The 24,446-nt window shown below is 34.5% G+C and overlaps 1 protein-coding gene across 3 annotated transcripts in view; it reads right to left on the bottom strand.

Moving 5' to 3' along the window:
- Positions 1–24,446, bottom strand: part of NLGN4X (neuroligin 4 X-linked) — a 158,806-nt gene that overhangs the window by 62,061 nt on the left and 72,299 nt on the right. For 2 of the 3 annotated variants that reach the window (XM_072427433.1, XM_072427442.1), the window contains exon 3: positions 1,557–1,616. The exons of the other annotated variant lie outside the window; for it this stretch is intronic. In XM_072427433.1, coding sequence (XP_072283534.1) covers positions 1,557–1,616 — 60 coding nt within the window. The remainder of the gene's footprint in view (positions 1–1,556; positions 1,617–24,446) is intronic. 3 annotated transcript variants of the gene reach the window in all.

The raw sequence follows: 24,446 nt of genomic DNA, 5'->3' as shown, positions 1-24,446 counted from the left end.
CATGGATATATCAAAACTTAAATTTATTTTACTGCTCTTGGGTTCCTACTACTGCCCATGTCTAGGTAATTGGGAGTTTCAAGCAAAAACTTGTTTTTTGTTTTTTTTTGAGGTGAGGAGCCTATTGGAATCTGTAATTCCCATTAGTAAAAAGGAGGCCCCCTTTTTCTTCATCCTTGGAAATAAGTACACAGGGAAGGACACACAAATAGAAAGAAAGGTCTTTCATATTCTTTTTAAACTAATAGATAGCTTTGCATGATCTAAATATCAGATCCACAAGGATCAATCCAGTGTCGGCTGTCTCTGCATCACATTGACAAAAGCTTTTCCAGGCTATGTAGGTCTCCTGAATTGTTTACATCTGTTCAGCCAATTTAGTCCAGGCTATGTACCCCTTTATTCCTTCCCCAGGGCGAGGTAGTGGATACTTGGAGGCCCTCTTAATAAAGGTGGACTACAAATTCCAATAAAAAGTAATAAGCTTCCCACCTGCAGACCCCAAACCATTGGGGTTACCTTGTAGGAATGAGGTTCTCCCCTTCCAACAATGGCCTCTTCAACCACTCAGGAGAGGTAGGGGGTCTGCTTTTGCCAAAGTGAAGTGAGATACATTTTTTTGTTCCTTCTTTTGCAAGTCAGATCCGGAAGAACTTTTATGGATAGTAGAGGATGGATGGATAGTAAAGTATAGATAGTAATTTCTTATATATGAAGGTTCAAATCGGGACTGGTTTTAATATTTCAGCTACCCCGTGCAGTTTTTTTTCAAGTCTGGAAAAGTTATAGGCATACAAAATGCCTGAAAATGCCTTAAAAACAAGCACAAGCATTTTTAAATATTTGCAGGTGGCGCGAAAGACGCATAATGTCCCAAAAAACATACGGCAAAAACTGTTCAATACCACTTGCAAAAACCATTGTATTGGGCTTACATAGAATACCACACACGTAACTGGAATACCACACACCGCTGTTACTCACTTTAGTTACCCAATACTGTAAAGAGCAAATTCTGGCTTTTTTATTGAATTTCATAATGAAATATTCAAAGTGATCAGTAATTTGCAGTGTGCAGAAGTGAAGATTCACATAGTTTTTTGAGTATAGATTTTGTTAGTATTCAGACCCAAAGGGTGTAGTCTAGTGATGTTATGACAGAGGTTCACATTTGACCGTTTTCTGACGATAATGAAAAATCATTTCTTTAGAAATAAAGGTGGGAGAACTCTTTCAATTTTGAAAAATCATAGAATCAATATTTACCGTACTATTACCAAAAATATTTACAGGTTATGGAACTCCATTTTGTGAAGTACTACCTAGGATTGACTGTGCCACAATTTTTATTCATGCATTTAAAAGGTAAAAAAGGCTATAAATGCAATCACACATTTCAAATTTCATAGAAAATAATCATTTTCAAATGAAAAGGATTTTTTTTGTCAAAGGTAAAAAAATAGGTAAGACTCAAGAAAAAAAAGGTAAAGGAGAAAAAAAACTAGGTTTTAGGAAAAAAAAACATGCATCACATTAATTGTGAATATAAAAAATACCTTCATCTTCACCACGATCATTATTGGCTATATCATCAGCTTGTTTCTTTGTGTTGGCTCCTAAAGGTTATGGTAAGAAGAATAAAAAAGGAAAAAAGATAATTCAAATACAGTACTTGCTTTAAAAGAATGGCAAAAAGTGGAAGAAAAAAGCTGGGATACAAAATGTAACAATGTGTTACATTGTATGTATAATTTCTAAAATAAAAGGTGATTAAAAGGGATTGATGTAAAAAATGTGTTTTATTACCAAGAAGATGTGAAATGATATTTTGTTCTTTAGTATATTTAGTAAATGCTCTGTGTAAAAAAAATATCAAAAATGGCAAAGATTTTAAAGAAAATGTAGAACTTTTTATGAACAAAAGAAAAATGTTCACAAGAGTTGATGATTCAAGGCACACTGTAAAAGTTGTCAAAATATTCAGACACTTTAGCCATCTGTACAGTGTTTATAAAAAATGTAAGAAAAGAGAAAATAATAGCAATCTAAAACTATTCTCTACACCTGCATTAATCAAAGAGCAATAGATGCACTAGTTGAAAGTGAAGAAGCAAGGCCTGAATCCAAAAGATTTATAATGAAGACAATCTTTATTAACAATGCTATTTTTCTTCTTTATATTCCTAAAACATACAGAGAGTCAATACATTTCAGGCATCTGCAGCCTTTTCATTTTATTTTTCTTTATTTATTTTTAGGCATTGCTCCTTTTCTCCCTTGAGTTCTGCACTCAATAGCCTTTGTTAAATGAATGAGTAAACTGAGATCTTCAGTTTCTATGTTCAGAAGTGAGCAACCTAGTTGAGCTCATAAACTTTTTTTTTCTCTTATCCACCAATAAATATTAAAAGTGCAATCTTAACAGCAGTTTGTATTATTTTATTTACTGTTTTTTTCTTTTAATAATACAAATATGTGTAACAGAAAAACAAGCCCAGGTATTAGTTAAAAAAGAATCTGACAGCAACAAGAAATACACAGGTTACATAAATACCATGGGTAACTAAAGCATTACGTTGTCTTTCAGTACCTTCATTTCTAGATTACTAGAATATCAATTTTAGGTCCCACTATGGCCTGATTTCTCATAAGGCCAACCTAGGATGTCATGGTAATGGGGGCCGGCATTTCTCTGGAATTATCCTTAGCAGAGTTAGTAGTATGTAAAGGTTAGCAGCAGCTATATTTCATAGGATGCATTCCATGGTAAATGTAGTTTCTCCTTTATGGTTTAGAAATGGGGTGCAGGTAGCAATATTTGACCGGCAAGCACTTTGTGGTAGCTTTAGTATTGTATCTTTTTTGCTGTCGGGATGGAAGGGCCCAGAAAAAAATAAAAATCTGGCCCCTGGTGCCACTGTGATAAATTATGGTGGAAAAGGCAAGTTTTAAACATCTATAATTAAACGTGATTCTACTAGGCAGAGTGTGCCGATCTAAAATGAATATATGAAATGAGACCCACTGAATGTAAAATCAGTTGGGACTATAGCACATTGGAAAGAGACAATTTTCTCTTGTAGAAGTAGGTTCGGCAATGCCGTAAAGTTGCTAGATATGCAGATTTGCTTTAATATTTTAAAAGTGCTTATTTTGGGTCAATAATATGTAAATGAACATTCTTTTACACATTTTTAACAATTTTATATAGTGTTTTACTATGAATACATATAAAGTCTAGATAAGCTTGGTTTTTTGAAGTTGCCCGTTCAGTGAACTGTGTTTTTGTCCCTTTATTATCATGCTATTCCTGTACCCATTTTGAGTTTGCAAGCTTCTGCTTTTGTAACCTCTTGCTACCTCCTACTTATAACTGTAATAGAACTGGTTTGGTTTAGGTCTTGGTTCGCCAGTGTCCTAATAATTTACCTTTGTACCCCGGCTCAATGCCAACTCCTGCTGCTTTTTTAGTAAAATGTTCACCACCACTAGACTTTCTAATCACTTAACGGATAACTATTTACTAAAGTATTGCTAAACCTATGTTGCTTAAATGTGAATTCTGATATTTAGGCATATAAAATATGCAAAATACCAAAAGACAATTTTTTAGTTTTTTGCTAATTGTAAAGGTCTGAACTAATAAAGGGACAATAGTTATACAGATTAAATATTTGGATATATACAATTAAATGGAGGAAATATTTATCATGTTTTCCACTTTTCTTTACCAGTTTGGTGCCCGTATGTATTAAAATTAAGGGTAGACAAGGACACAGCTATTCCTATTAATTTTAGCAAAGTGCTAGTTAGTCTTCAACAGTACTGACACATCCTACCTTTGTTGAAAAAATATTTTGGGCAGCTGTAAAGCTAGTGGATCACTTCTACTACACACTAATTTGCAAAACACCATACAATTTCTGGGCTCATCTGAAGCTGCTACCACCCAGGACCCACAAAAACTATTCAGAACAGCTGAGGGAGAATTAAAGATTTTTTTTTAAATCTCTGTGGAGTTAGCCGGTGTAATGATTAAATATAAGTTCTTCTGGTTTCAGAACTGTTAAACTTTGAGCTGTTTTTTTTTGCTCCATCTGATTGCATAGAGGACAGGGAAGGCAACAGGGTCAAAAGACGCTTAGAATGTCTCATTTACATAAAACTTGCACCTCCCCTAAGCTATCAAATAGGGGACTTGTTAGCCCACTTACTAAGCAATGAAGTTTATTAAGAAAAAGTGTTACAAAAATAAAATACTTTGAAAAAAACCCTCTGTGCCTCATCCACACATGTATACGCAAATATTGCGTATACAAATGCATGTGTATGTAAATGATCATGTATAAGTAAATAGTCCATATAAAGAACTCTCTTTACAATTATTCACTTTGAGATCATTACACAGCACAAGATGGCACTCTTTGCGTCTAGAGGAAAAGAAGTTTAGGCTCCGGATAAGGAAGGGATTCTTCACTGTAAGGTCTGTGAAAATGTGGAATCGGCTCCCTCAGTAAGTAGTTTAAGCAACTACTATAGATTTCTTTAAGAAAAAGCTGGATGGTTTTCTAGAAGCACAGAATATAACGGGGTAATAAGGCTTTAAAGTAAAGATAACAGTGACTGTTGATCCAGGTAACATCCGATTGTCTTATGGAATCAGGAAGGAATTTTTTTCCCCGTTGAAGCAAATTGCACCAGGGGTTTTTTTCCTTCCTCTGTGTGACCAACTATGTCCATAGGGTTTTTTATCTGGGATATATTTATTTCCCTAGTGGTTGAATTTGATGGACTTATGTCTTTTTTCAACCTGACCTACTATATACTATCTATATACTATATATACTAACCTGTAGCAGGTTTTGCACTGGATAAAAAAAACATCCAAGGTTATTGTTTTTAGTTAAGTCCAAACTGATTAGCTGCAGTGGTTTCATGTCATCTATGGACAATTTTAAGTATCCTAGTTTTTTCATGGGATTTATTCGCTTGATACAGTTCTCTGTTTAAAATTTTAAAGAAAATAAGAGTAACATTGTATTTTGTACACTAAAACACAAAACAATTAATTAACTGCATTAAAAAAATGACAACTTATCAATTTATTTTACATGTTTGCTGATTTTAGAAAACATATCGTATGTTGGGGAGTTTAAATAAGTATGTATTTAAATAAGAATTTAAATATGTGAAAAAATAATACTAGAAGTTCTGGGCTATGGTCACAGTGCTATAAAATTCCCCACACACTTTACTTTTCTGCAACCCCCAAAATACATTTTGCTCTTAGTTTTGCTCTTAGCTTCGTAAACTAAAAAATTAAACATGTTTGCCAGCCACCTGTACTTTGCTCAGTTCAATTTAATAGCTGAGGGTATTTTGCAATTGAAAAATGTACTGATGCAAATTCCTTTGAAAACAATGCAGTCATCCACAACTAATTGAAATAGAACTGTTATCTCATATCCCCTTCTGTGTGACTGCTTTACATATTAAACAGGGACTGAAGTTGTTTGTCTTTTTTTTAACTTTGTAAGATGTCAGTTTGGACATTGCTCAATGCACTTTCAACTGTTAAAATATTGTTTGCCAAACTAACAATTAGGAAATAGTCAAAAAAAGGTCTATTTCACAGCTCTGCCTGTGTGCATTGCTTTCTAAAAAAAAATATTTTATATTTTCAAATCAGAAGATTTTCCTGAGCTCCTAAATATGCCATACCAATCTCAATCATTCAAATTTATGCCAAGTTTAAATCTTCTGCACTACAAATAAAGCCGAGCTTTTAAGCCAACTTGTACCAAGTAAAATATGCAAATAACAAGAATATGACGCCAACTTAAATGATTAAGGGTTTGGCTTTTTCCCAACACTTTGTTGAGAATGGTTAAGAGGATTTCTTCAACTTCAGCCCCAAAAATGTATTTTACCAGCTGATCAAATGGATTACTCTAGTGAAGTATGAATCAGCTTGCATATACTGTATGATCAGGTTTGCAGCATATATAAACTTGAAGGACATGTATATATATTGATATTGTTACATTATTAAATAACAGTATAACATACATTTCTAATTCACTGAAATACAGTGATGAGATCAACACCTAGATTTCAGCATTATAGTTTGAGTTCCTTTGCCCTTCACAGAAATATGACTTAGAGTCTGAACAATAAATTACCTCCCAAGTGCTTCAGGGCCAAGGTTGCTTCCACATGTAAAAAATGGAGGATAGAATAATTCTTTAAGTTTTTCAGTCTTTAAGTTTGCCAAGTAAAAATACTCTAACTTGGCAATTTAACAACCCTGACTCTTTTAGTAATCCTCCTCCATTGTGTTTCAACCTGAGGTGTCCTAAGTTAGATTTTATAGGAATAGCAATTCTTGTCATTAATTCCAGGGAAATCAATAATATGATTATAAACAATCTCTAATTTTTATAATAAATAAATGATTTTTAAATGATCAGCTACATTAAACACCAGTAACAAAATGGTAAATGTGCTTTTTTCATTTTATTGAAAATCTATTACCTTTAAAAGGCTAATCAACATGTAGCCAAAACAACCTAAAACATTTTTTATAAAAATATAATTCAATTCCATCCATTGGAAAAGAGACAAAAATAATCTTTTGTGAGTAGGTTCTGTCTTTTGAGTAAACACTGTAACTAAACGCGTTTTGCTGATTATCTGATTCATAATTTTTTGTGAGCATTTAAATATATGAGTAAGTGTTTGTTGTGTGTTATTTTCTTTAGTGAATAATCTATATTGTTTTACTATACATGGGATATAGATGGCGTGATGTTCTCCTTTAATTACTCCTGATCAAGCGTAATTAGATGGTGCGTTAACATGTCAGTTACAAAGTTACCGGGACAGAACCATGTACAAAAGTTTTTTTTGTCTCTTGTTCAAGGGGTGGAAATTAAATTATAATTTTTTTATAACAAAAAAAATGTAAGTAGTTGTGGACATGTACTAATTATTTTTAATGTGTTGATGTAGCGAAGATATGCCATTAAAGTGCCCTAATTGATGTTCAAATATGGGTATTCAAAAAATGGAATGTGCCATGTATATATTGTATGACCCACAAGTGACCCATGTTTAGGTTTCATTCACCTTTAAAAGACTGATAAAATAGGTTGTGGTAGTGGCACAGGATCTCTGTAAAGTGATGTATGTAGATATTAAACTACATTACATTACATTGATTTTTATCTAATTCTTAGCAGGGGGAATGGAATGTCTACTAAGTTTTGCAAACTTGACATCCACATTTAAAGCAATTATAACTGACACATTTAATAAGCAAACAGTCTATTGCACCTCTGTATAGCATTGATCTTCAGAGGGTTGTACATATGGTCACGCATGCTTGAAAGATACGAAGAAATAGTACGGAAGGTTTGCTTTGCAGTCATTCCATTTACTAATGTCTGTCTGCCATCTATTATCTACAGCAGTTTTTCAACCTTTTTTGAGCCACGGCACATTTTTTACATTGAAAAAATCCTGCGGCACACCACAAATCAAAAATGTTACAAAATGACACTCTGTAGCTAATTCCTTTGTCTCTAAGAATAAACAAGGCAATTAAGCTATCTACTGCCACCCAATGACATGGAAGAGTATTACATTACTTTGCCAGTCACTACAGCACAGACACTCGACAATAGTAATTGGATAATTTCCCACGGTACACCTGAAAATCTCTCACAGCACACTTGTGTGCCAGAGCACTGATCTACGGCATCCGTAGTTTTGATTACACTGATTCAGCAGCAAATACTTCTGGGAATTACTTTATTATAGTCACAACTATTGCCTATATACACACAAAAGAGGTACACAAATACACGTTATAATACATATATAAAAACATATATAAACATGTTTTCATACATTGTTATTCGTATACAATTGAAACAGGCATCCATACATATATTATAAAAATACATGTGCATTCAAATGTAAAAATTCTTTCATTAAGATTCATTGTTTTGGGTTTTTTTTCCGAGGCTCTGACATATAAATGATTCTGAAACAATCTCAAATACTGACAATCTTACAACATTTTTCTGTCAATGCAGCTAAGTCCATTTAGTTTCCAGTTAGAAATATTTAGTTCAGATAGAAATGCTTAACTGAATACACCTAAAGACAGCAGTGTTTTCATTCCATCAGGCTGCATTAGAGACAGGTATGTGAAAGGCAGCATCATATTGCATAAATTCTGCTTGTCATCAACTAGACATCCAGGGTAAGAAAAAGGAAGGCATGGCAGTCAGATATACTGTATTGAATAATTTCTTTGCATACAAACTGTAGAATTTCCTGCCTGTGGATTAATTCATTTCATACTTTGAAAAATATTTCTAAAGAAAGTAGATTTATATCATGATGTGCTATGCTCCATGTAGATTAATTCTGTGTGGGAAGGCAACTGTTATTAAGGGCACACTAAAATCAAGAATAACAAATACAGCATTATATAATGCTCAGCACACATAAAATTTAAATTTTCATTTTTCTTTTACAGTAGCCTATCATTACATTTTGTTACATATGCAACTTTAATATGCAGTGATTATAATGTGCATTGAAGCAGACCTCTTAGTCTAAATAGTATAAAATATTATTATAATTTTTTTTTGCTAACCATCCCTTCTTTTTCTGCAGCCTTCTGGGATACCCACATCACATTTCCCTGGATGCAGCAAGTTCCACATTCTCAGGACCTGGCATGAGACAGCAGAGTCAGGCGATGGGCCTGATTAATTAAAGCTCTCCAAGGCTTGAGAGGATACATTTTCATCAGTGAAGCTTTTACAGCAAAATCTTCAAACCTTACCTTCATTATCCAAAGTGGTGTAAGCATTTAGGCTGGATTTGAGCATTACATATACCAATCTTTTTAAAAACATGAATGCAGATTGGAAGTAAACCCAGTGAAATTTAAACCAGGGTACTGATAAAAGCAATACCGTATGAATTACCTGTAACCATCACATTATAATAAAGTTCATTCTCAAGAGATAACAAGCACTTTTGACCACCAAAAGAATCAGGGAATTGCCAAATCTGTAATGGTCAACATTAGAGTGAATGTAAGCCCTAACAGTAAAGTCTGTACTGTTATTCAGACAATAATATGATCACTGGGCAGCTAACTTCTTTAAACTACAGAATTTACTAATATTTTAACAGTCAAAAAGTCAGGTCTGATCAAGTAGGCCAGTGGTGCCCAACCTTTTTTCATCCGGGGCCGCTGTTGACATTGGGATAAAACTTGTGGACCACAATGCAAATAAACATTAAAGATGTTTGTTTTCATTTAAAATTCAATTAAATTTAAATGTTTCTAGTTACCGTAATATGCACCAAATAAAATATGACAAATCAAGAATTTCTGCATTTCTTCAATTTCTGGATACTTCCAGAGAAAAGCAACTCATGTGTCGGATAACCAAGGGGTACATGTCCTTCTACATCTTCAATGCCCTACATCTCCCTGTTCCTGAGAAATTAGGATTCGCAGAAGGTATGTGGCCATATATGTGTGACAGGGTAGCACAGTATGATAGTTATAGTTTTTCTGTGATGTGATGACACTGCAGCAATAAAATGTTACGGGGGGTTGGCCACAAGAGTCCCCCAATTATCCTACATTTGATTATACCTACAGCTCCCCTTTCAGGAGAAATTGTGTTTCAAAGAACATAGGCGGATATTTATATGTAACCATGGTATGATAGGAGTGATGAAATTTTAGTGTGGGGGGTAAGCCACAAGAGTCCCCCACTTATCCTACATTTCCCTTTCTCTACTGTTAAAGAGATATTGGGGTTCACGGAAGGTAAATGGCCAGCTACCTTTGACAGGGTAGCCCAGTATGACATTTATAGTTTTTTGTATCTTGTGATGGCGCCGTATTGATGAAAATATAAGGGGAGTTGGCCACAAGAGTCCTGAACTTGCAGTCACATTTCCCTTTTTGTACATTGAAGTTCATATAGAGTAAGGGGATTGCTATGTGTGACAGGATACCATGATATGATGGGTATAACATTTTAATGGGGGGGGGGGGGGGGCATAGGGAGTTTTCTACTGGTTTTCACATTTCCAGTTGCCAACATACCTCTGTTCCAGAGAAACTGGGGATCACAGAATGTAAGTGGCCAGCTATGTGTAACAGGCAGCTTGCCAGCTGCTCAGAAGTGTACTTTCTTGAATGCAGAGAAGGACAACTAAACTGCCAAGAGACATGGATGAGTCCAGCTATGAGAAAAGATTAACTCAAAATAATTTATTCTCCCTAAAGTTGGGGTGTTTAGGATAGAATATTGTTACTATGTATAAATATAATAATTGTCCATAGAGAGTACCTGCTGCAAAGTTATTCAGGTTACTGCAGGGTCACTTTAGGAAATGTGGAATAGACTTTCTCAGGAAACAGCTATATCCAGTTTAGGAGATTAAAAAAAAGATCTGGACACATTCCTAAAAACCACAAAATATACATAGCCCTTTTTAATATTACAATTATTAATTTCGGAGCATTTTCTGTACTTTCAACATATTTTGGTACTCGGATGACAATGCTGCTCCTCCACAGATGCAGTCAGTGGCAGGACAGATTGTAAGCTCTTTGGGGCAGGGTCCTCTCCTCCTGTATCACTGTCTGTATTAGTCTGTCATTTGCAATCCCTATTTAATGTACAGCGCTGCGTAATATGTTGGCGCTATATAAATCCTGTATAATAATAATAATAATAATAATAATAAGGACAGGGTTCTGTGGTATAAAAGGGAAAAAAGCCAAAGTGCATCCCTACATAAACTGTAAACTACATCATTACCGCTTGTTGCAGATACTGCTATTTTTCACCCCTTTCCAGCTGAAATATCCAATACAACGAAATCATCTGTCCATACCTCAACCCCGCCCTTGATACAGTACAATGGGTAAAAGCATTGTCACCATATGATAGAAAATGTGTCACTGGCAGGATCCCCTGGTGAAAATGGAAAATAAGCCTGAAAAAAACTGATTTTACATCTGAGGCCTGGTGAGCTGCAATAACCGAAATATTTTGAACAGTATACCATTTTAAATGAGTGGTGCTAAATTACGCATAATATAAAATTCTTGAGAAACCTGTTTGTTTTTCAATGAAACCTGTGCTTTGCCTATTTAGGGGAAAGTAACAAGTTCAGTTCCTTTATACCCCATTAGATTTAAATAGGGTTAACTGTTTATATGATATCTGTAATTCAAATAAGTTTTTCTACTTAAAACTGAATTCTAGTTGACACAAAATTTGTAAAGTGTACACATAAAGTGTAGTTGTAATGGTGAATCCTATTTTAGCACAATAAAATCATAATTTATAAACATATGATCTCTCAGGCTGTGTAAACACTTTTTTACAGTTATCATTTCTCAGACAAAAAAAGATGTTTAAAGTTCATAGTACATAACCTAAAAAAATTATAGCATATTACAAAATATGCTGTTTGTATCATGTTATAGTAAACATTAAATGCAGTTTATAGTTCATTGATTTATAACTGTGATTTTAAAACTCAATTGCACTTAGTGTAAATATTTGCTTTGCCCATGCAGTACGAAACAACATGTTAACTAAACACCGATTTTTAGGCAGACATAAAAGACGCAGAATTATGCAGCTTTTTATTCTTCAGTGCATCCAGGCTTAGATTTCTCACAAGGCCACATAGGCCTCACTCTCTCTGCCTCTTCCCTTTTCCTCCATCTTTCTATCTTTGTTCTCTTCTCCTATTTTCCCTCTCTCTTTCCTCTCCTCCTCCCTTTCTCTTCCTCACTTCTTCCTCGCAAACTCCCCTTTCACTCTCCCTCCCTCCCTCTTCTCTACCTCTCTTTCCCCCCTGTTCCCCTCTCTCTTCCATCTCTCCTGTCCCCCTCTTACTCTGACATTCTCTCTTCTTGGAAGTGATTTAAGCTATGTACAGACACAAGATTTTATTTTCCTTGACTGGAAAAGATAGACTATCATGGGAGAATCTGGGTGATACAGCAAACCTGGAATTGATCTGGTCCATAACTGAAAACATTTGCCAAATAATAGCAAACGATTTTTATTAAATCAGTTCCAGGTGTGCTGGATCACCCAGGTTCACTCACAATAATCTTGGAGAGCTTCTACAAAGCTTTAATAAATCAGGTCCAATGTGGCACTTTTTTTAAATGGTAGATACATCATGAAGCTTCATCTACAGAAAATACAGAAAATGATTGATAGATATCATATACCGGTTTACTAGACAGTGATTTTCATATTTGCATTGCAGTGTTAGAGAATTGGAATACTGTTTGTTAAAGACACTTTGATGTCTTTAGACAAATTAGGTACATTAGAGTAGGTTCATTCTAAACTGAACCTAATCTGTGTTTGACAAGGGTACAAAAACCCTTACAAAATGTAAATCTTTACTATTCTCTTTACAAATGTAAGGCATATGACAGTATTATTTTCATTGTGAGTGTATTATATTTTTATGTAACAACACAATATTAAATGTGAAAATTTGTGGCAAAGATTATCTTTGAGATTTCCAGGTGATGTCAATGACCTACTGGTCAATGTTGTCACCTTGGATTCCCCGTGCTTTTACTGCAACCTTTGTATCCCTTAAAAAAAACCTAAAGATTGAATTGGAAAGCAGATGATGGAAGTGTACTATGGATTTACATCATTGTACAATGTGCTTCACGTGGACTTACTTGTGTAAACATAAATAAACTTTATTTCTAAGGATGGTAGGTATCTCTTTATTATTTTTAGTAAAAGATTTTTTCAAAGGTGACTGTCTTTTGATTCACTTTACACCTTGGTGAAAATAGGTTAGGGGTACTAATGTGCACCTGTAATCATTGCACTGGAAAGGACTGGATATCTCTGCTCCTTGTTACTTAAACGTCTGCCATATTTACCAATATTTATCCAGTATATAATCCCCTCTATTTAGGAGTATGATCACCTTATAGAAAGGGGAATTTCACACTTGCAGTTCCTTTCCTAGATGGTTTGAATTTTAGGAGGAAACCCTAGCTGTGTGTTTTTTCAATCATTAATAGTAATAATATTAATTCAAAAATAAAACATGCACAGCTTTAAGGCACCTGCTAACCATGTTACTTTAACCCACACTGGTACCGTACATGTTCCCTATTGTAGAAAGTTTCCAATTCCATTTTCTAGCTTGAATATTACACTTGGAAAACGTATCAGCAAGATATGGTCTTTAATCGGGTTGGTACTAAGTTCAGGTTCAGCAAACAACAGGACAGCTTCAACAAACCAAACTCAAATCAAACCCAGACAGATTTACCATCCTTAGTGGACTGATCTAAGACTTCTAAAATGATACATGTTATGTTCTTGGATGGTCTTCATCAAAGCTGTAATGCTTTCAACCAATTAGGTTAAATACACTGAAATGTTCAGCAAACTAATGGATTTTACTAGCAGAAATTTAATTTGGCAACATTTTGTGCAGTGTTCATATATATATATATATATATATATATATATATATATAATAAAGATTTTGTTACTATTTACAAGCATCTCTTGTAGGCATTAAACCTGTTTTGTATCAAAATGAAGTAGCCTTTGAGAACTTAAACAGTATTCATTTACAACATGACATAAAAAATAAAATAAAAGTGACAATGCTAAAGCGTTACTATTCTTTTCATTACATGGGTAACAAGTAAATGGAATCACAGAGGTTAATGGCTAAATAAATAAAACATGTTGAATAAATTTACATCAAAACCTTAAGTTTTTTTAACATGTATATTTTCTTAAAAGATTACATCAACTAATTGTGCTTTAGAGGAACTGTAAAAGTAATTTGTTATGTATTAATTTTTCACTGTGTTCATTAAGGTAATTTCAGTTTAATTGCTTACTATATTTCAATAGTATTGCTGTGTGTGCATTGCCAAAATATATGTCAATAGTAATTAATATTTCATTGGAATAGATTAACTGTTGATTAGGACTGTCAGAAAATCTATGGATGACCACAATATGACATCAAGGATTATGCTGAGCATTCAAGCTGTCCATGTGTTATATTTACATTAATAATGATAAGTGAAAAGTTTAAAACATTTATCACTGAAAAAAACAGCTTACTCATGTGACAATAATCTTTTTAATGGAAGTATATGCACATAGGCTTTTGACCCCAATATTGTGACCATGCTGTTGATGATGTGTAACTGCCAAAACCATTGATCAAGGAGCACAATGATCAATTTGGCCATCAAATCTGCCTATTTATTTTAGGTCATATAAAATGTCTTTCAGAAAAAGAAACAATGCCATTCATAGATGTTTATTACAATGTCATATTGTCTCAACTAAATCCAGTGTTTTTCAACGCTTGATTACTTTTCTGAAATATACTTCCAGTTCAATACCTTTATTATCATCCATTGGTATTTAAAGTTTGCTTTCTTATGTTTTATTTATTATTATTACTGAAATGGTCACTGTATTTGTGTTGAGGTTATATGTTTTTATTTAACCTAAATTAATAAATCATACATTTATTTCTGATCTTTAATGCACTAGCCTTGTGTTAGCTATGCCATATCATCGTAGTGCAAAACAGCTTACATTATAGAAAAAGTAATAAATTCAAATTAAAGTCATCCATCTCTGCAGGATAGTTTTTGTGGATTCTAATGTGGAAAGCTTTAGCTATATAGCCATCAAAATGAGTACGTCTGGGAAGATTTTCAGTTTATCTGTTTGGCTATGCTACAGGGATTCTGAATATACGAAAGGGAAAATGGGGATAAAATCACTACACATTTTTTAATCAAAACATGTGGTTTTCCAGAACTACTGGGAAAAACTGCTGGATGCATTGTTTTGCAATATTGCTTCTTTGTGTTTTCTCCTAAATCAAAACATTTAGAGTTTTTTTAAGTGGTACTACAGCCATAACTGTATATCTTTTTTTGGAAACAACGAGAGAGGTTTAGAATCAGTTAGTGTTGCAGTCTAGTAGGCAGTTGGGATATAGTACTTGTAAATTGTCACCAAAAAAACAAATAGCTAATTTCTAGATTTTTAGCAGTTTCAGAGACACAAAGAGGATCCTTCATCTGTGTTTGCACTGGGGATATTAAAAAATGCTGAAATGTCATTAGCACACTGTACTGCTTATTTCGAGCCTTACAGCAGTCAAATTGGCAACAGTTTGAAATATTGGGCAACATTTTTATTGGGCAAGATCATAACTAATGTCTGGTTGTTGCCCTCAAATGTTTCTATTTTGACTAAATTATACAAATCTCAATCAGGACAGTTTGCTGGTGACACTCTTGAATCAACCACACAACAGCAACACCCATTGGTTGCCACCACAGCACCGTTCTGTATCACAGTGTGGGATGTGCAAAATCCACATCTTTATTGGGCATTCAAGATATTTTAACGAATTTATTGTCCTACAAGCAAAACAGACTGTATTATTAGCCCCTGTGGCAAAGAACAGCCACTTTTACAGGTCTGCACCTTGACAAATGCCTTCTGCAACTTGCTAATGAGTAATGGTGGTCGAACAGCTGTTCGATTCGGCAGCTATTCCATTCAATAGCCTGGTCGGGTGATCGAATGCTGAATTTGAACACCATTAAAGTCTATGGGGGAGGGATTCGGGGTTTTTTTTGTGACTGTGTAGAACGGCAAAAGCAATCAGGGAATTGCTCCCCTGATTGCTCTTGCAGCCTTGGCAAACACATACACAAACACATACGGAACAGCAGTTCATCTGCAGTCACAGCTAATTGGAAGCACTCGTGTGCCTCCTCCAATCAGCTGTGACCGCAAAGTTTCCACGGTCATCGGGCTGTACTTATCAGTCTGGTGACCGTGGGAACTGAACTACAGATGAACTCTCAATGGAGAAACTTAATTGAGAGTTCATCTGCAGTCACAGCTGATTGAAAGCACTCGTGTGCCTCCTATTAGCTGTGACCGCAAGTTCCCACGCTCCCCGGGGTGTACTTATCAATAATAAGTACAGCCCAGTGACTGTGGGAACTGAACTCAGATGAACTCTCAATGGGGAAACTCTATTGAGAGTTCATCTGGAGTTTGCCTTTTTTTAAACATATTTTTAAACATGAATTCGCAAAGTCGAATTACGTCTTTTTTGGGTCTGCCCAAATTCGAACCGCCATTTTCAGGTTGAATATAGGGACAACCCGAATTCCAACACCAACACTACTAATGAGACCCTCTCCATCCAATCTGCTATTTGCAGGCACAAATGTAACTTAATAGAGGTTTGTAAGTTTGTAAGTTGTAAGTACAGCCTATTGTAACCTAAATTTCAAGGGTAATGCACTACCAATAAATGAACTACAGACCCAGAACATTATCCCAGGAAAAGTAATCTAACTCATAGACCTAATATCAACTTTCAGTAAGATTTTTAAAGCATTTTTTCCAAATATAGAGTTTCTGTGTCAGAAACAGGGGAAGTGCTGCACCTTTTTTTGATGTGTTGCAATAAAGAAAAAATTTCCCTTTACTTTTATGGGTTGTCTACCCTTTTAGGTAAAGTAAAAATGTTGAGTTTAGGTCCGCTTTAAATTCTAGTGGTCCCAGACCCAATTTATCTATGGTTTAAAAGATAAATATTTGTACAAACCTAATTCTAATCTTCAAGACATAATGGAAGATATTCTTCTGGACTTTAAACCTAAATACAGTCAAAGCTGCTATCAATTTAGGAAGTTTAGTTTTAACATGTTACTGATCACTCTAATATAACTATGACAAAAACTATTTCTCGTCTATGAAAATTGTTATAAGGGATCTGCATAATAATAACTGGTTCAGATCAACCTAGGTACCACTGGAATGCCATATGACAAAGATGTAAAATTATTATCTGATCATCATCAAAGATATAATTTGCCTAAGAACTCCACAAACATTTGTAAAAAAGCCACTCATCATCAAGTAAAGCCACTCTTACCCAATGATGTCTTGTTATACTTGTCACATTCAAAATATGCACATAAAGAAATCCCCACAATGACTCTCTGGGAAAAAGATCTAAATCAACAAGATAAGCAATCACCAGATGTATATCGAATTGGGAATCCTCACAATACAAACCCACAGATGGCACTACCAATCCATCAAGTATATTTCTATTATAAGTCATTCTCCATTACTAGAGAGTTTGTGGCCAATGTAGTACTCCTCTTCATGTTTGGTGGCAATACCCAAAATTGTAACTGACTTTTTGCTTTATCTCTACAGTCACACAGATTACAGTTCCTTTGACTACTAATAGGCAATGATATACAACCAATTACATCTTGAAACATAGTTTACTGTTCAGTATTTCAGGTTATTTTTTTTTCCTTAAGTGATTTTAATGTACAACATGTTTAAATATGTAAGATCTTACTGCATTTACTGCATGTATTAATTTTAAAAAAAAGCATTAAGCAAAACAAAAAAAAAAGACTAAACAAAAGCACTATACTAATACTATGCTAAGAAATAACTGCACATTCATTACTGTTTTAGTGTAGGAAGTAAAAGTCACACAAAGACCTATAGGAAAATAGTTGCCAAGATCTGTAAAATCTAAATTATCAGCTCCTATATTCTATAAGAAGTAAATTTAGTATAGTAAAATAAAAAAAATTAAGCAGAAGGGAAGCAATACAGCTTATGTATAACAAATCTGATGAAAATGCCAGACAAATAGGACCTTAGAAATCAGAAATTGTGAATTAGATAACCAGTTAAGTAGTAAATTCATGGCAACATTCTGGTATATATTATCTCAGCATATTGTGAGTGTTAATTATGTTATCATGTTGTCTGTATGTTCTTTTATTTATTTGTAGAGGCAGGCACAACATAATTGAAAAGCCATTCCCATTTTTCATGTTTCCCTATGAAATATTACAGAGAGCGTAAGAAAGTGATCAGCAACTGCTAAACTTTCCTATTAGAATGTCCAATTTGTATTTCCGCAATTACTATCATGGATGGGCCTTCTAATAATTTACATGTTAAAGTAAAATATTTATTATTAGTATTAGTCTAATAAAAAGATTCTTAGGTACAAGCAAAAACCAATATTAGTTTGCAATTAGGCTAATCATTTTTATATGCATTTTACAAATGCTTTGGAAAGAATAAAGATTTCCTTTAAAAACAATCCCTCTTCAGAAAGTTGTGCTGTCCAAAAACTTTATCAGCACTGCAGCAAAATAATTGCTTTTACAGTAGTCTTGTACAGATAGATATATATTCGTCTCTGTATTGTCTTTGGTAATCTTTCCCCAGACTTTTTTTCTGTTCTGTTATCAGTAGAGGTACCTGGAACAATAAAATTCAAACTTCGATCAAATGTGGCAGATTAGTCAAGATGCCCAATTGAATCTGGCAGATGAGTCAAAAAGGCCAATTGGATTTAGAAATTCAAAGATGATTTTTTTTTTTTAATGAGCCATACAATATCCGTCAGTGACAGGTATAGTAAAGCTCAGCCAATTTGTCATAGTATGGTGGTTGGATTGGCTAAAAGGATGACAACTGTGTTTGGATGACAACTGTCAAAGTCCAGCAGTCGAATCGGCAGTGTCCTCAGCCAATATGGTGCCAGGAGATGACAGCTGACAGATGAGACAGCAGCTGTCATCCTCCCATCTCACACTGTACCTGTCATATGACAGGTATAGTAATGCCAGATGGGAACTAGTACTGCTTACTTTCAAAGCAACAGTACAAGGTTGGAATAGCTACAAGTTCTGATCAAGAACTGAACAGCTCTGATCAAGTCAGGTGCTTGAAACTATCCAACCACCACTAGTTACCAGGTACCTGATGCTTTATTAACCTAAGATTTAGCAGACACAGGACTGAATGTTGTAACAAAGAAGGGTCATGCTCAAAGACCATTACAGGTGCTGCCCTCTGCCCATATTTTTTTCCACCAATGGCCATCATTGGTCTTCCAGGCTGAATGTCCATCATCACTTTACTTACTTGTCAACTTAGACTGTCACGGACATTCCCTTTAGGAGAGGGTCTGGACTTAAGCTACAATTCTGCCTAGAACTGCTCTGAAGTTATAACACAAGGATTGGATTCTACAGTGCTGAGGACTGCACACCACCATTGCTGGAACAGAAAAGGCAGGATCTTGTGATATCAGTTGACTAGCCAAAAGGCAGAACAAAGGTATGTAATCTGAACATGTTTTTAATTAATTGGAGGCCAATAAAGGAAGGGTATTCTAATATACTGGAGGTAGTCTTTAAAATTAATGGTAACGTGAATAGGATAGATTTTTGCCTAAAAAAGGGTTTCTTCCTTTCATTCCAGTGCTCTGTGTTGTTGTATCAGTGTAAGAGCCACACAAGCCTCATCACCAATAGTGTCAATATGAAAAGGTGGTAAGTCACTGGGCCTGATTTATTAAAGCTATCCAAGGCTGGAGAGGATACACTTTCATCAGTGAAGCTAGGTGATCCAGCAAAACTGAAATGGATTTCTTTAAAGTCATTTGCTATTTGCAAGCAAATAACTGGAATCCTGGAACAGATCCGGTTTAAGGTTTGCTGGATCACCCAGCTTTACTGATGAAAGTGTATCCTCCCCAGCCTTGAAGAGCTTTAATAAATCAGGGCCAATATGTCGGTCTCATTGTCCTGCTGCTTATCTATTTCTATAACTTCGTTAGTATTTTGAATATATTTATTAAATATATTATATATTTAATATATTAAACAATTCTTTAATTGTCCAAAGTAAAACATACCTTTTATTTCTTCATATATCACACAATAAAATTAACTTTTGGAGATGACTATCTTATTCTTTTACAGTGAATCTTTTAGACCCACAAGGAATTCATAAAGGCAAAACCTGTCAAGTAGCCTGTTACCATGCAGTGAACCTTGAATGGATCCTGGGGGACCAGACTGCAAACTCTAAATTATACAGCTGTATACGGATTTAACAGGTGTGATACATGTTACAATTCATCATTTCTCCTTTGTCTATTTTCTTCCTATTTGCAATTGCTTAACTTTTCTAAATACATAAAATTAAAGGAAGCAATGTCAGAGTATTGATCTAAGTACAATGCAAGGATGTTCTCATTATATCCATAAACAGAGATATTATTCCTTAAGTATACCAGCCACAGTACAGTTTCCCACCTAACTGGGTTGGTTTCTGACTCCTAATGCTCAATGTGAACAAAAATCTACATTTCCAAGTTTTTTTTTATATGGTTTATAACAACCAAGGGGTTTTACTACTGACTTTACTACTTTGTACTGTAGGGGATGATGTCAGTGCCTGCAACTGAGGCTAAAGGCAACTTAGAGAGAAGACTGCAGGGGATCAGTCATACATGGGAGCAGTCTCCAGTGGAATGAGGAATCATGTAGGTAAAGTACCATTTACAATACCCCTAGTCCTTTTTGGCTGAAGATCGGGAAGAGTAGAGCATAGATCATAATTTTAGGACATTTCATAATTTCATAAATCCTTTTGTTCACATTTCTCCTGTCCTGCATATACTGGCCCTAATCATGCAACGATTTCACAGGGCACATCAGCTGCAGGATAAATGTTAACTAATAAAAATTAGATGTTAATATAGAGGAAAATAAAATGAATGCCAAATTTTAATTACTTTCAGCAAAGCTAAACAGTTTAGAATTCACAACCATAAGCATATAGCACTATTAATCAATAAACCATAAGAGATGACAGAAAAGGAATTCGGATCCCTATCAATTAGGATACACGTTTTTGACATTGAAAATTTGCATTAAGCTTGCAGAAAATAGCTAGGGGAGTACCAGAGACACTGTCAATCAATGGAGGGCTTTGATGGTGTTTATATTCCATTGGACAAAAAAAGAAGTTGCTTTTAACTGCTGCAACTTCTAGTGTTTTTGTTTGGAAGGTGAGGTGTACAGGGAAATTAGATTATTTGCTTTTATGGCAGTGAAGAACTCTACAAGTGTGAAAGGAGAAAGGTAAGTTGAATGGAGTTGCCCTTTTATTGGTGTTTGGTATATTTGCATAGAATTTAGATTGCTTTTTTGTCCTAAAATGAATGAACAAGAAGATAACTTTATTTAGTTTTCACTGGAGGTGCAAGCAACCTTAAGATTCAGTACAGAAGCATTGAGTGTTTCCTAGCAACTCCAGAAAAAGTGTAAGTGTAACAACTGCAATCATTTTAGTGTCAGTTCAAATCAGTCCCATCCCAGTGCATTCTGGCACTATAATAATGGAACCTAAAGTCTGTGTCCCAGCTATGTTCTCCTGGTCATTGACATGTTTTGTGTGTGCATTATTCTGGAGAATGCTTTCCTGTTATTTGGCATACTTTTTGTCAAATACACTCACTTATGCTTTTGCAAAATTTATCTCCTCCTAGACAGATTTGTGCATGTTAGGTATTTGCTCTAAAGATGAAAATAATTATATTAGCAGCTAGCAAGTTGTATTTTGTCTTAGTTTGTTTGCATAGTGTTTTCAACTTTTTATTATTTGCTTTGTGTCATTTACATGAAAAAAGATATTGTTTTATTTTTTATATTACCACTGCTGTATAATAGACTTTTTATGATTCATTCTACTTTATTGGCTTCCTCTAATTTGTTTGCATCTTTGAATACACTACAGAAGGGAATTCATTGTTTTATGAACTTGTGTGTTTCTTTAGTCTATTATTTGTTGTTTAATACAACCATACAAGGTCTGGTGGTACTACATGTTCTACTCTTTCTGCATCTGAACTTTAAGAACCCAGAGACAATTGGCCTGATTTATTAAAGCTCTCTGGATTTGAGAATGAGGAAGATAGGCTATCAAGGGAGAACCTGGGTGATTCAGCAAAGGTTTGCTGGATCACCCAGGTTTTCCATTGATGGTCTAGCTTCTCCAGTCTTGGAAAGCCTAAATAAATTAAGCCTAATGTCAAAATTTTGATTACAAATGTACTCTATTTGTTGGTATAGATGACATACAAAATATCAACTGGACTTAGCTAGTGATCCTGACATTAAAGTGTCTTAGAATAATTTCTATCCAACTGGTGAAAACGCTGACAAACGTTAATACACATGAGCAATCTTTGGAACAGTTGGAATTCCCAAAAACAATGGATGCATTCATATAAATTTCTACCCTAATAATCTTTCTTGGATAAAACATAATTAGTATTTCAATAAGATTTGATTGTTTTTTTGTACCCAATACTTGACTTGTGAGCTTCCAATGAATATTTAAGGCCCATCAATTTACACTCCCAATCCACATCTGATTGGAACCTTAGTCACTGTTGGTCTGCTGTTTTTAAATTTGCCTAAAATCCAATCATTTCCCACCTTGTATATCCTACAGAACTTGCAAATGTCCTATTCAGCTATTGACATGAATATGTTCATTAAAACACAATACAAGAACATTCTTTTCACTCCTTGTATGCAGTGCCAGGGCAAGGTTTTGTGAAAGATGTCCCATTCACCCACTAACAAAGGGAGGTATAATGGCCTGGCCAGTGCAGAGTTCAGAAATTACAGTTGTCTAGTTGTATTTTATATCAAACAATAACTCAACAAATTAATAATTTTAATGGTATTTTGTCTCCTAAATGAAAGAATTACCACTGTGTTTTTGGTACAAAGCATGGTAAACTTGTTTACAGTTTAAATGAAAGCTTTTTTAAAAAAGTGTATTGTATTATTATATACTACAATTTTGTTTTTAATTGCAGGTTTGCAAGAATTGACAACATGTGCAATTTAAGTACTGATACTTTAACTGGCACATAAACATTTACAAAAATAGATTATACCATCCTGACTGCAGTATACACAGGAAGCTTAAGGGCTTCATTGTCATTTTGATATAAGTGGGTTCAGTCGTTGTATCAGAAACTGCTATTAATGTTTAAAATTTATTCTGCAGTAGTAAAATGTCACTTTGATAGGCTTAATCTGCTCTGATTGATGTAGTCAGTAATCCTGATACACAGAGTAGGAGTTAGTTGTTACCAACAGCCAACCCTAAAGGATACGGAGACAAAGTGCCTCTAGCAGTGTAATCTGCTTTTATTAACCAAATTGAAACAGGAGTTTATTTAAAATACTATTGTTGTACTACTATTAAAATTAACACAATACGTAATTGAACAAATCCATTTTACAAGTGTACATTGGTTAAAATATCTACAGTACGCGCCAAACAAAATATATAAAATGGGTGGATTAATCCTTCTCAAATATCCATTTACAACAAAAGTTAGCTTCCCTTATTTAAAATCCATAATTTATGTGCTTATATGTACAATGGCTAAATATTATTTATTGTTGTCTGACACATTTTCCATAACCTTCTACAAGCCAAGCTGAATGGAACATTTTCATTTAATTTTACTTTACTTTTTGTATTGGACTCCCTTTTCAAACAGCATTGGTAGATTTGCTTTTGTTTCTTTTTGTTGGATTTCACATGATGCTTTGAGGTAAAATGATTGGAAGCCATGCTGTACATCACAATGTCTGTCATTCATTGATGTTCTTTATTTCCTGCAGTGACGACATTCTATAATACGGAATCTTTTTATAGGAACATGCTTGGAGACCACATTTGAAATTGAAAAGATAAATGAGATTAGATTGATGCATGCTAATCATTTATTATGCTTTCAGTTGCCACTGTTAAATTATTCCTTTTATCTTTTTCTTTTGGACATTCTATCATCCTTACTATGCAAAATCCACTTACAACTTCCCTGGATTTCTTCTATGTGTACATAAATAGTATAGTATATATAGTAAATAGTACAGTATATACAATACATATAACACTAGGGAAACAATTTTGAACAAATTTAAAAAAGGTATTCTGATTCTGAAAGTGCAGTTAGTTTTCTTCTATCAGGTCAGGTTTTTTCTCTACCGCTTATATTATGCGATTACTGTAGCGTGGATTTGTATAGCCAATTCATTTACATGCAAGACAGTGTGGTCAGACGTTGTACCTTGCCCTACCTAGTCAAATAGCAAGATTTATTTTTCTACTTACACACATAGTTGCTTTTATTCAGGTCATGTCTGGCTCTGTTGTTTCTCGTTGTATGTGCCTAAACAACCCTGATTTATTTTGTTATATCTTTGGCAGTTTCACCATTCCCAGTTAAAGGGCGAACATCAGCACATTTGTAGAGCAAGCCTATTTGGCATATTTCAAAGTTAAACTTGGTGATCAAGATAAGTCTTGGGCCCCTCATAAGGTGTGCAAATAGTGTGTCGAGGGTTTATGGATGTGGACAAAGGGAACACGTGATAAGATGCCATTTGGCAT

The sequence above is a fragment of the Pyxicephalus adspersus genome, chromosome 1, assembly GCF_032062135.1.
Source record: "Pyxicephalus adspersus chromosome 1, UCB_Pads_2.0, whole genome shotgun sequence".
In the NCBI taxonomy this organism is placed as follows: Eukaryota; Metazoa; Chordata; class Amphibia; order Anura; family Pyxicephalidae; genus Pyxicephalus; species Pyxicephalus adspersus.
Note: the sequence above shows the minus strand (reverse complement) of the source record. Positions and strands in the feature narration are given on the sequence as shown.